Genomic DNA, 14,263 nt, shown 5'->3' on the forward strand with positions numbered 1-14,263 from the left:
TTCTACTTCAGATTGAATAATAAATTCAACCTCCCACTTTGTTTTACAAGTGCATTCATTAACCAAAATTTAAACCTTTGTAAAACGCTGAGATTGAATGGATTCATTTCCGGGTCTCTGCCCTGTCTGATTCCATTCCAGCTAAACAAAACATTTAAGCGTTACAGTGCTGCAGTTTCTAGAAAACAGAATATGGCTTGCAAAAGATAATCTGAGGTCAAGGTTGATTCCAGGACAATTCTAAAAAATAAAATAAGGAAAGAACGGTATTATTTTTTTCTCTAGGAATGTGTCTTCTAATGCTTTCTTTATGACAAATCAGTAAACCAAAAAAATCTGAGCATAATTATTAACTAGCCAATTCAGTCATTTTTTGGTGCCAATAAAATGAAAGTTACTACTCTAATTTCATCAGTTAAAGAACCACAGACTCTAATTTGGTACTTTAAGATATCAGTAACTGAAGAATTGAAGCAATTCAATGTGTTGAGGTTAAAAGAGATTGAAAAAGTATTTAATAAAATCGCATTGGTGAAGAGAAAAGAACATTTTTCCTCTGCCCTTAAGATGGGAGTAGGAAAACTGAATAGTCTTGGAATTTTAGATTTCAAAACTTGCCTCATTTGGTGATCTAGAATGTTAAAAGCAATTTTGAGAGAAATTGGTTATTTATCGAGCTAGTATTCATAGACAACTTACCAACTTTTGGGGTTAAAATATTAAAATAAAAGAAAACGTAGAAACTGGAAATATTATCTTTTGTTCTAACTTCCTTTCAAAATGTCTATTTTGTTTAAAGAAGTTGTTTGCTCTCTTAACACAAAAGACAACTAAAAGCAAATCACAGACAAATATTCTCACAACACACCTCAAGTTTCCACAAGCAATAGTATTGATTTTTTTTAAAAAAGTGACTGTAACTCTCATATATTATCTTTATTTTGCACAGCTTTGGAGATTATAGACTTTATCACTATAGTTGGAAAAGTTAATTAAGGGAACCATTCCTCCTTAAAATATTGAATAAGAACACATTCATTCATTCAATAAACATTTATCAAATGTTGATTAATGACAAACATCTGGTAGCCACTAGGTATGCAGAGCTGAATAAAACACAGTTCCTTCCTCAAAAAAGTTCCACTAAGGTCAGGAAGGATACCGTGGAGGTTGTCAACTGAAAGCATACACAAAACTCTCATGCAGTGGATATCTTCACTGGTCTGGGGCCTGTTACTGTCACTGCTATGAATCATGCCTAGCTGGGCATATTTGCAGATCAGATGGGGAAGACGCAGCAAAAGTTAAATATTTGTTCAGTGGCCAATGATGCCTCATAATAAAAGAATAAAGGTATCTCGGAAGAATTTATAATACCCAAAATTATAAATTAATTTTAAAAACACAATGTGCATTACTACCTTAAAGAAACATATGTTCTCCAGCTCTAACTTTGCTAAACAAGCATCAAAAACTTGAGCTTTATTCCCAGATTAATGTCTCAAATACCTATTTCTCCACTAAAAGAACCTAGACTCTTTGAGAGCATAATTGATTCTGTGTCTTGGGCAGGAAAAAAATAACTAGGGTGGGTCTAGAGCACTCTTTTGTGACCAAAAGCAAGGGTAGTTTTACAGCAGGAAAGATAGAGAGGCCTAAAGGTTTTCCTAAAGAAATTCTTAAAAAGTCAAGCATCAGGCCAGGCGTGGTGACACAAGCCTGTAATTCTAGCACTTTGGGAGGCCGAGACAGAAGGATCACCAGAGCCCAGCAGATCAACACTGGGGTGGCCATGAGCTTGCCACTGCACTCCAGACTGGGCAACAGAGTGAGCCTCTGAGTCAAAAAAAAAAAAAAAAAAAAAGACAAGCATCAATAAGGGTTCCCGATCTCAAACCTGGTAAGTGGGGACCAAAGGGAGGCCCAGACTTTATCATGATCACCACACATGTACCTAACCCTGAAATGCACCCATTTTAAAAATAGAAATAAATAGCAAAAAAAGGTAACAATAAGTAATGAGAATAATTTAAGTTCTAAATTATCCTCAAAAGAGAACAGCTAATTAAGATTACATAAATGAATATGTTATAGAAAGTATTGTTATATATAATGGAAGATAAGCATACTAGAATGCTTAAATCTGTGTACATTTAATAGTCAGGGAGTATCAAAGAATGAATTCTTCAGAAGTTGGCTTTAGTTGTGTCTGTGCAAGCAAGGTGATTTCATAGACATGTGAACAGTCTCAAATTTCAGTCTTTTGTTGGTTTCCACAGGAAATCCATGACCACCAAGCATTCTGTGAGTTTCATAGATTTTCAGGGATGCAGGAAGCTGTCACCTTGGGGGTCACTAACTCCAAGATTTTGGAAACACCACCCTCACTCCACCATTCAGTCTTCTTTGGGTCCATCTTTTCCTTCACCCTCCTGGTTACCTCCTATGCCATCTTTCTTTGTTGCTCAGAATCTCTCTGCTGTGAGGGAAAAACTGATTTTCTATAGTGCACAACTGAAAATTCATATGCCCAAGCATTTCCAGTTATTCAGAAAGATAAATGCCCCTCAGTGTACCAGGTACCCCACTCCACCTTGAAAGACAGTCACAGCTACAAACAGCAGAAAGTTTCTTGGTTTCCTGTATAAGTATTTACTGTATAGCCACCTACTTCCCAAAGACTTCACTCTTTACAACAATTCTTCAATTATCTCTAAATGATTCACAAATAATTTATAAACAACTTGGATATTATTCCCTCCATTGTGTGGACTTTGTTTCTTTCTTTTTTTCATTAGTATAAAAGATGCAAAGAAACGTCCTTTACAACTAAAGTGCTTTTCTCTGCTTATTTGTTGATTAGTATAACAACCTTGGGAAATCAGGGACTTCCTGAGGAAGTTAGTTTATCCTCAGGAAGTTATTTCCTACTCAAAGAGGACGTAAACAAATATATTAACCTGATTGTTAAGTTCAGACTATATCCACAACTGTAGAGGGCAAATAATTCCAATATCATGTTATTTGTCCTTAAACACTGATTCCCCAACCTCACCCATATTCCCTCTTTATTGTGGAAGAGATCCAAAGTTGGCCTATTAACATAAAACCTTAGTACCCTAAAGAAACATGGCGGATGCAGAATGGTCTATTTGTCACTGACATCACCATGAATATGGGATTCATTGAAACCCAGTACAAAGAATGTGTAGCTGTACACTCCATTAAAAATGTTTTCCTTGAAGACTGCATTGTCAAAACACTTTATAAACCTGTTTAATGTTGCCAGGATGGGGTCTGTTTCTGTTGTTCCCCATGTAGACTCAGCAGGATTTTTCCAAGCTCTTCATACCCTGACACATCACACTCTCTTCCTTTCCACTTTCCACCTACTACTCACACAACAAAAAGCTGAATCTCAGGCCTCCTCAACTCTTCCAATGCAAGCCTACTCCCATCTTCTCCCTTCTTCTCCAACACAAGCCTACTCCCTTCTTTTCTTCTTTGGACTACTTGTTCAGACACAAGCTTATCGTGCCCTGAATTACTACTTAACCACTTTGTGTTTATTTCCCCCAGTAATTGCTATGGTTCTGGAAGTAGTGGATCTTGCCATAAAATCACATTTCTTCGGGAGCCAAATAACTAACAGAAGTACAGTGAAGGATGCTTGCTTAAGACAATCAGGAATAGTGAAAACTCTGAGGATTGGTAGGGAGCCTGCTCCACCTCAATCATTAAATTAATCATAAAACTATTTTTGAAAATTATTGACCCAGGTTCGGTGGCTCAGACTGTAATCCTGCACTTTGGGAGGCCGAGGTGAGTGAATTGCCTGAGCCCGTGAGTTCGAGATCCAGCTGGGCAACTTGGTAAGACCTCATCTCTACAATAAATTAAAAATTAGCCGGGCATGGGAGTGCATGCCTGTAGTTCCAGCTACTTGGAAGGCTGAGGCAGAAGGATCACCAGAGCCCAGCAGGTCGAGGCTGTGGTGGCTGGGAGCATGCCACTGCACTCCAGTCTAGGTGACAGAGTAAGACTCCAACTCAAAAAAAAAAATAAAGAAAATTATTGAAGAAGAATAAAACACATATGAGGGGAGGAATCATCCTCTGAGCCACCAGTTTGTAACACCTGACTGACATTTTATCTCCCCAATAGGAACCTAAATCTAAGTATTTGTACTTAGACTACACCTTTAATAATTTCCCACTGAATTAACTTACTAAAGTGACGGATAAGAAATCTTAAAAATAATCCAAGGCTTCGTTACAAACACACTGAATTATACTTAGATAAACCAGAATGTTTATGGTTGAAATACATTGATTGCTTGTTGAGCGCTTTTTTGCAAATGGCAAAGTAGGTGAAAGAAAGAAACAGAACTGTTTGGATATAGAACTGGAATATTAAAAACCTAAATTTCTCTCTCTCTCTCTCTCTCTCTCTCTCTCTCTCTGTCTGTCTCTCAACTCTGCATAAAGGCCTTGAGAGCTCTGGACATCTCAATTAAATACTATTTTAAGATTCTCTTAAACATGCAGGTGCGCACACACAAGATAAACACACAACAGAGAAACCTAATTTCCTTCTGAGACTATTATATGACATTTTGGTCATTCTGGATGATCTATTTTAGAAGATAATTCCCTCAAGAAATTAAACTTGGTTCTGGAGTCTGAGATGCTATTTAGGATTTTATTGTACATTTCTAGGCTTACATACCAATTTTCTGGATACTGAACTGATGAGCTTTCCAATGCTTAAAAGATTCTTGGAAGCAAATTTGATTTCTTTATTAAATTGGGCACACTGAATCGTTAACATAAGCAAATTGCCATATGTAATTGATGCAGTTTTTCAAAAGTTACCTAATGTACAATTAGGTAGTAGTTTAAACAATAAAAGAAACTTGGTCATGAAGCAGTGAACTGCTAACTGAATTACCAAAACACATTACATTTCAACAGAGAAGGACTTGCAAAGCTTTCCTAAATGATCCTGACAGTTTCAAAGATAGTTAAGTTTAAAATTTAATTTTTAAAGGCAAAGCCAAATTTTTATAATAACTAAGTCATCACCTTTCTCATACATAGAGTAAAAGCTCATAACACCACATTTCTGATTTCAGAATCTCTTCCACCCCTTACGGCTCCCCACTCAACCTTCCAATTTAGACAGATGTCGTTTTAGAACTATTTTTGAAAGGATTTCTTTAATGTCATTTTCTTTCTCTAGTTCTTTATTTTTTATTCCTATTCCATGTTATATGGTTTTATTCTATTTTCTGTTATGTCACAGACTGAGTTTCATTCTATTGCAATGGACATCTTCAAGGTGCATGTCCAGTCTTCCAAGGTAGACGCTGAGATTAATATCCCTCACTTCTGTACATTTCTAATTAAAGACTAATTCCGTGGCTCAGTTTTAAGGAGAAAATAAGTCATATAACTATTCAGTAATTTTTTATGACATATACTTTAGACCTCTATCATGGTTAACTTAAATGTCAAATTCAAGCACTAAGTCTGATGCAATATGTTAAGGGCACAGTTATGGTAACCTGCAAGCAAATTCTTCAACAATTCAGTATAGAAGGCAGCTTAGAAAGCCAGGCTCGGGCTCAGCCTGTAATCCTGCGCCTTTGGGAGGCTAAGGTGAGTGGATTGCCTGAGCCCGCGGGTTCGATACCCACCTGGGCAGGCGAGACCTCATCTCTACAATAAATCAAAAAATTAGCCGGGTGTGGTAGTGCGCGCCTGTAATTCTGGCTACTCAGAAGGCTGAGGCAGAAGGATCACCGGAGCCCAGTAGGCGAGGCTGCGGTGGCTGGGAGCGGCCACAGCACTCCAGTCTGGGCCACAGAGTGAGATTCCAACTCAAAAAAAAAAAAAAAAAAGCAAGGCAGCTTAGAATATTGATTTTTTTCCTTCTGTAGCTATCTTATTTTATTTTGTATTGCCTTAACAGTACACCTGAGAGTGAATATAGAAAGAAAATAGGTTTATTTGGCTTAAAATTCCAGTGACTAAAATGTCCAAGATCAAAGGCAGCTGTGAGGGACTCGCAATGCTTCAACTCATGGCAGAAAGCAGAAGAGGAATGGGTGTGTGCAGAGATCACATGGAGAGAGAGGAAGCAAGAAAGGGAGACCAAGGAAGGACTCTTTTTTTTTTTGAGTTGGAGTCTCACTTTGTCGCCCAGGCTGGAGTGAGTGACACACTCATGGCTACCACAGAGTCAACCTGCTGGGCTCCAGCGATCCATTCGCCTCAGCCTTCCAAGTAGCCAGAACTACAGGTGCAGGCTATCACACTCGGCTAATTCTTGATTTATTGTAGAGACGAGGTCTCACCAAGTTGCCCAGACTGGTCTCGAACCTGCAGGTTCAGGCAATCCATTCGTCTTAGCCTCCCAAAGTGTTGAAATTACAAGCTGAGCCACCAATCCCGGTTGGAAGTCAGAACCTTTTATAACTACCTGTTCTCATGGCAGATAATCAACTTTTAAGAGAACTCACCCCAGAGGATGGTATTAATCTATTCATAAGGAATCTGCCCCCATGACACAAACACCTCCCACTAGGCCCTCTCTCCCAACACTACCATACTGAGATCAAATCTCAACATGAGTGTAGGTGAAGATAAACCACATTCAAACTACAGCAATAACTAAGGATTTAAAGTTCATTTCTAAATCCATCCAAGTTGCTGCAATGTCCATATGTTTGTCCTTCTTTATGGCTGCATAATATATAGTGGGAAACTGTCAGGGGAGGGGGTGTGGAATTGGCATTAGACGGAAACTGCCAGGGGAGGCAGGGAGGGATTGGCAGTTAAGGGAAACTGCTAGGGGAGGGAGGGAATATCTCATCAACAAGGGTACCTGCATAAACAACATTTGTATACGTAACCCTGAATTGTATCCCACATCTTTTGAATAAATAAAGTCCCTTTCTAGGTGATATGAAGATAATGGAAGTGTTGTCATATGTAATATTGGCAATCTAGACACAATTGTGAGTTGAAATTGGAAAAGGTGCTTTTCGTAAGTATTTTCAAAATACACTTTGATAGGAACTTGTAAAACTAATTAGAATGAAATTATCAGTTTTACCAACAATTAGAAAACAAGCACTAAGAATAAATCTTAGACATCAGGGTTCACAGCCAATCTCTGCCACTTGTTAATTTTATATGACTTAGGGTCACATTGATCTTTTCTGGGTTTCCCTGTTTCATCTGCCAAATGTCTTTGTTCTTGTTCTCAAGAGAACTATGATGTAACAAAGTTGAAAGCAATAATCACCAGTAAAAGCCTGAAATAATAAGTGTCCCAAAAATATTTGTTGAGTAGAAAAAAGAAAAAACAGAAAACAAGTGCTCTTGAGGAAACAGAATTTATCTTTCCTTGACTGGGTGAGTCATGTGAATTTTCTTTGAAGTGTACACTCAAGAAAACATAGAAAGAAGATAATATAAGGAAAATGGAGAATGAAATCAAAGATGTATGAGCATTTTCAAAACAACCCTATTTAGAATTTATCAAATTTGACTAATTTGGGCACAGAAAGTATGAGAACTCATGACTGCATAAATAAACTGGTGATTTTTAGATTCCATGGAAAGAATACCACCACAAATTCTCTACTCAACTAATTTTGCATGCCTCCAATGAAACATTTAAAATGACCTTCTTTCAAGGAGTTAATTAAACAGGCAATTTCACAAAGTGACATGTGAATCTATTGAAAGGCTATTATAAAATTAAGACCTGACTTAGAGGTAACGTTTCCATCTCCAAGTAACAAGCTAATGTACTCAAGCAGTTTAAGAAAATTTTACCTAAGAAGCAGATCCTTTCTTCCTAGAGGAAGTAAAGTTCTTGGGTCAAATAATTTGGACTCAGCAACCTCTTTCAAACTGTTCTGAATATCCTGTCTCAGTCCTGCAACCAGCTCAAAAAAGACAGACAGAAATCAGGTAGACAAAGGAGAATTAAATAGCTTCATGCGCAGAAGACAATGTCCTTTTTAAAGGCTATTTATTTTTATTCTAATATGATCCTTTTCCACTAAAAGAATACTGCATCAAACTGCTATTTGACGGTTTATTAGGTAGATAAATGTAAAAATCTCTTCATTTCTTTGTGCTACAGGTATTTCTTTATAAAATTAGTGTATTAGATCAGAAAAATGGTAAAACTCTCTGAAAATCCTGCGACAGCATGCTTGTCCAGCTTGATAACCAGTGTTTAGAAACCAGCTCTCCTATCCATAACCTGTTCTGTCAATGAGCTCAATATCTGAATTTGAATATGTTTGATGAACATCTGAATGAAGCTGACTCTTCATCAGTCAATTAAATCTGACCTTTGAACTAGCATCATCACCTTCCCCCCAGCTCTAGAGAAGGTTGAGCTGTCGAGATGCCACCCTTAAAGCCACATCCTCTTATCCCTTGGTTCTATAAAAGAAGCCAAGACTCAGCTTGCTTGCCCTTTCTAGGAAGTTTTTTCATGATCTAGTCCAATCCAACTGATTTTGCTCAAGTTTGGCTGTTGTATGCTCTATTCTAATCATGGGCTGTAAATGACTTTCATAGCTGATAGTCCAAGGCCAGTCTTTCCAAGACAGGAGAGAACACCCTGTGAGAAAAAAAAAAACCTGAAAAAAGTGAAAGGGAAAGAATAGCTACACAACTGGAAAGAATTAAGCTGTGCCTTACAATGTCGGAATGCAGATTGTGTTGGAAGAAATGGAAAATTTCCAGCTTTCCACACTTGAACCCAAACCCCCTACAGTGTCAGGAAATCAGAAACTTAAACTGTCACAAGAACTATAATGGGCTATAAAGAAAGTCTATACCACTTATCAGGGAGAAAGCCCTGCTGGCTGCCAATTCCTTACAACGGCTGTGGCTTTAGAGTCACAAAATTAAGATGCACTAAATTTTTGCATGTGACTTTGAAATGGAACATTCCCAGTGGGCTAAAAACACCATTCTCTCATGGATTAAAACTAAATTGTATCACTATCCATGCCCACTGTGCCTAGGGAAACAGCCTCAGGACTCAGAGTGGATTAGATGGGACAGATAGACAGGAGGGTCATAAGTCATCAACAAAGAAACAGACTTGCTGGAGTGGATAAATGTGATGTCTTTACCATTAGAGTTGGGTGCTAGAACACATAAAAATGACTTGAGGGAGACCATTCAGGAAAAGCAAAGAAATATCAAGTTTGGAAAATCTATGAGTCTATAATCACTCATGACTTTAGAACGTTGGAAGAGAGTACGTACTACGGTGAGTCAGTTCTGAGCAGGCACCACGTGCTGGGCTGGGAACGCCAGTCCAGGGACTCGCTATGATCACTCTCAGGGCTGTTCCGGTCCCACAGCTGGTGCATCTGAGGAGAAGCTTTGAGGCCTGCAGCCCTGCACTGTGTACCATACAAGCCTCCCCGCTCTGAATGGGTCTGCTGACCATAGATCACAATCTCCCCCTGGAGTTTCAAGGCAGCATTTTCGAAGAATAGTTTGTGATGACTTAGATACATCTAAGTTTGAAGATCTTGCAGAAGCAGCAGCCCTCAACACCCTTTTTTATGTGTACAATTCAATGCTCTTTAGTAAATGTACTGAGTTGTACAACTGTCATCATGATCCATTTTCAGAACACTGTCATCTTCTCAGTAAGATTCCTCTTGTCCTTTTACAGTTAATTCCTATTCCCACCTACAGCCCAGGTTAAGCACAGGGTATGTGAGTTCCCTTCCCTTCCCTCTGCCCCAATGTCCTCACTTTATTTACCTGCATACTGCATGGAGTGGTTATCTATGTGTTTCCTAGTAAGGAATAAAGCCTGTGTGATTAGCTGCCACGTAGAGGTCAGACACAAACGCACACGCACACACACACACACACACACACACACACACACACACACCACGACAACAACTAGGGAACCAATTTAGCACCCTCTCCATCCATCTCATCAGGGAAAAACCCAACAACTATTGCAAAATGTTTCCAACCCAGTTATTACAGGTGAGACTATGGTTTTCAAAGCTGGCAGGAAAATGGAATATTATCCTTCACAATATATATCATTTTTAGAAATCAACATCACTCAGACCACTAAACTGAGGACCCTGCCTGTGTTCCTCAAGGTGATATAGATGGATTCAGAGGTGAAAAACCAGGAGAGGATCAAGAAACTGGAGAAAATAACCATAATCAAACAGCACTGGAAGGTCAAATGTACGATTCACTTGATATTTTCTTAGCATCAAAGGTTAAACATAGTTTTAGAAAACAGGAGGAAGGAGAGAGAAATATTTTAAAATTGGTTCCTCGGTAGCCTGGGTAAGAAGTTGGGGTATGTCTTCTGTTTCTTTGCCAGCGTGTTACATACAGTGGTTACCCAGGTGTTTTCTAGTAAGAAGGAACTTACACATCTTAGTATAAATCCACCCTGTGGAGGTCAGGAGAATATGTCACCCTAATAACTCATGTTGAGTGGTAGATGAAGACTTTGTCACCTGTGCATGGAGAAAATTAGCACTGGCTACTCTGGTTCCATCTTGAAAAACCAGTTGATGATATGAGACCAATTATTCTGGCAAACATCCCTGAAATACATTTTAATGTATCCAATGCCACTTTTTTTTTTTTAACACTTAAAATTTTTTTTTAACACTTAAAATTTTCATTGACTAAAAACACTATAGCAAAATGAATTCGTACACACAAATGGCAAAACAACACTTTCTTTTTAAATTTTTCAGTTAAGCAAGAAAATGGACAGCATCTTTCATAGGGATAGGGTTCTCACCCTTAAAAACTGGAAAGATATTCCATACTGATTTTAGTGGTAAAAATCCTGTTTCATGTTGACATCACATTTCCCCACCCCTTCCTCACAAGAGAACAGCAAAAGAAAATGAAAATGTAAATTGCCTACAGAGTTGGTGTTTTGTTTTTACTTTTTGGAAGCCTACAAAGCAAACATTTTTAAAAGCCTTAAATCCCATAGTCCTCTCTCCCAACCCTTGTAACAAGTTCATATAGTTTTGCATTTTCTATATTTGAAAAAGAGAATAAAATAATAAGAGAACTTAAAACAAAAAGAGACTATTTAACATGCTTTTAATCTTCTATTTTCATAGTCACTCAATTAGATAAATTATGGTGACAAGAGTGACTGTAAAATAATGGTAGAAAGAAGTAATAATCTTGCAAAACACAGATTTCTGACTAGGCCAGACCACATTAAATTAAATTGAAGTGATTCCCACTCTGGCTCCAAAGAATGGCAGCCTCAAAAGCAAACGTCTAGAACCAATTAACAAGATTTGCACATTACCTTAAGCGAATTTCAAGAATGATCTAATGCCCTTATTTGAATTAGCAGGCAGCAAATTAAAACTGGATTGCTACCTGGTGCTTCACTGCACTGAGGAATACACTCCAATCTCCCTGCCTTACCACATTGGTGACATATACCAAACAGCGCTAAGGTTTTAAATGCAAGATAATATAATCCAATTGTAAAAGCTATTTATACACCGATCTGGGAATAGTTAACCCAGAGAAGGTAATTCTGTGCTACTCAAAGTACACCAAGTCAAAAAATATCCAAAGAGAGGATACACACCAGCAGATAGAAACCATGATCATTAATACAGTAATGCAATTGTAACGTAGATCAAGAGAAATTAAAGAACTCAGATGGCCAATGTCAGCCCATGAGTGTGTTCCCAATATAATGAGCAGCAGAAATTAAGTCTGAGAAACAAAAACTGGAAATGTGCTTCCACAACATTCTGCACACTTTGGGAAAGGAAGCTCTATATAATGTCAAGAAAATCAGCTGACAGCTCAGTCTTTCATTATAAATGACACCAATGTTTACATTAGGCCTTCATCCAACAATTAGTTAAGAAAGAACTCATCTTCAGAAAGGAAGTCATTTAATTGTGTTTAATATTAAAATAAAAAGGAGCTGGTTCCATAATTAGGTTAACTTTCCACTAAATAACTACCATGGAAATAATTCCATACTCAAGCAAGTAAGTAATAACTCAAAAGCATCTCAACTATTGGAAAGCAGGAGAATTCCAACATACACTGCCAGATACAGTCCAATTCTTCATCAAGAATATCAATACCACCAAGTTTTGCCCTGATAGGGTGCACTTTTCACTTCTTTTTTACATAATCTCCAAATCCTTCTTCTCCGGCTCCCAAATACCAAAGATTAATTCAAGTTCCACAAATTACATGACTAAGACATTCCCAATGTCAAAATCCTATATTCCAGGTATACCTATATTGAAAGTTCGTGAAGGAACATGCAACTACAGCACCAAGATTTTATAATCATACTGTTTTCCACACTGAAAGACAAAGTATACACTATCATAAAAGCTTCCCTTAAGTCAGTCTACTCCATTTTCACAAAATAACAGCATTTGCCTTACAATTCAGACAAATCTCATCAAATCAGCTTTCATGGACAGTAACTGGAGTGCAACAAAAAAGAAACTGGGGAAACGTTTTGCCTCCTCACTTTGAAGAATCTCATATGCTCCCACTCAGTAGAACAGAACTAACACTCCCATATTTTATTCATCTTCCAAAAATAGCCAGCCTTGTGAAGAAAAGGCGAGACATAATGAAGGCCAGATGCCTTACCTTCACTGGTAGCCACATTCTTCTGGGCTTTGGTCGGTGTGTGATCCGTACTTGAACTCACGTCGGATGAGATGCTTGAGCTGCCTTTGCCTAGAGAAAATAGGAACAAACAGCTTTTGAGTTTCGTCATTTCAGAACTGGACCGTGCCTTCTATTCGGTCTCATACCAAGCCATATCACTGGTTTCCAGGAAAGGAGCTATAATATTTAAAAAGAAAAAAAAAAGAGTTTATTCAGTTTTCTGCCTTATGCATAACATATCTTTTGGGAAATATCTGACCCGTGTTATAGTAGAACTAAAGCCCTCTTATAATATGGCTTGATTATAAACTCAGACAAGATTATAAAACATAGTCAAATATGATAACATAATCTCTTTTTGGCATACATGTGAATAAAAGTACATGTGGAGAACATATCTACTGCATGGATTTTTATTTGCACCCATAAATTATGCATTTCTCAGTAAAGGAAATAAGCAAATCTAAGAATGAGGGATAATCAGAGGAATAAAAGCCTGCTGCATCACTTTCAAACACAAATTCCCTGTTTTAATAGGCCTTTCTTCAAAAACAAAGCAAAAAACACTTCTTTTTTTTTTTTTTTTTTTTTGAGTTGGAGTCTCACTCTGTCACCCACGCTGGAATGCAGTGGCATGCTCACAGTCACTGCAGCCTCGAGCTACTGGGCTCAGGCGACCCTTCTGCTTCAGCCTTCCAAGTAGCTAGAACTAGAGGTATGCACCACCATGACAGGCTAATTTTTATTTATTTATTGTAGAAACCAGGTCTCATCACATTGCTCGAACCTCTGGATTCAGGTAATCTTCTCGCCTCAGCATTTCAAAGTGCTGGGATTACAGACATGAGACACCGTGCCCAGCTAACACCTCAATTTTCTAATGCAATGGATCTCAACTGAGGGTGAGTTTTCCATCCAAGGAGATATTTGGCAATGTCTACTATCATTTTTGGTTCTCACAATTGAGGCAGGGGGTGCTACTGGCATCTAGTGGGTCTTGTTTGCTTATGTTGAAGGTCATGGAACAATCCAAGTTCATGGGTAATACCATCTGGGCAGGGAAGACAAATGGCTGCCATTTCCTCTCACGATTGCCCATTGCTCACTGTGACTTACAGCTCTGAAACAAATTTGTTATTCCCACAGTCCCACCCATTTCACAGCCTCCACCCTCAGAGTTAGCCAAGACAATGCAGTAACTCTATTAGTTTGTGTCTAGCCAGCCTTTGTGGCCTGGCAGGGGTCGCCATGTACGTACCATGGTGCACCTTTGGATGCAGATTGACATGGTAGACCAACTACCTAGTTAGAAGTATGCCAACCTGGTCTCTGACCTCAGTCTGCCAGGCCCTTGCTTTTTGACCTTGGACATTCACTTCTCCCCCTAGAGGTTCAGTGTCTGCATCTGGTAAGAGAGAGGGTTGGACTGTGATTCCTAGCAGCTCAAACACTCTATGATTATTTAAGTCCATTACTTTATTTCTCAAGCCTGAGTAATGCAAACACTTCCTTTAATAGGACAAAACATTATTGTGCAACAC

At 38.3% G+C, this 14,263-nt stretch overlaps 1 protein-coding gene across 2 annotated transcripts in view; it reads right to left on the reverse strand.

Annotated features, from left to right (window-relative positions):
* Positions 1 to 12,828, reverse strand: part of FBXL7 (F-box and leucine rich repeat protein 7) — a 303,797-nt gene extending 290,969 nt beyond the window's left edge. Inside the window, exon 1 of one of the 2 annotated variants that reach the window (XM_021714948.1) lies at positions 12,702 to 12,828. In XM_021714948.1, the coding sequence (XP_021570623.1) occupies positions 12,702 to 12,719 (18 nt within the window). In that variant the 5' untranslated portion in view covers positions 12,720 to 12,828. The remainder of the gene's footprint in view (positions 1 to 12,701) is intronic. The other variant, XM_008062933.2, reaches the window with a different exon arrangement.
* Positions 12,829 to 14,263: the final 1,435 nt, after the last annotated feature.

This window comes from Carlito syrichta, unplaced genomic scaffold (assembly GCF_000164805.1).
Source record: "Carlito syrichta isolate Samal-C Ts95f unplaced genomic scaffold, Tarsius_syrichta-2.0.1 Scaffold305978, whole genome shotgun sequence".
NCBI classification, from domain to species: domain Eukaryota; kingdom Metazoa; phylum Chordata; class Mammalia; order Primates; family Tarsiidae; genus Carlito; species Carlito syrichta.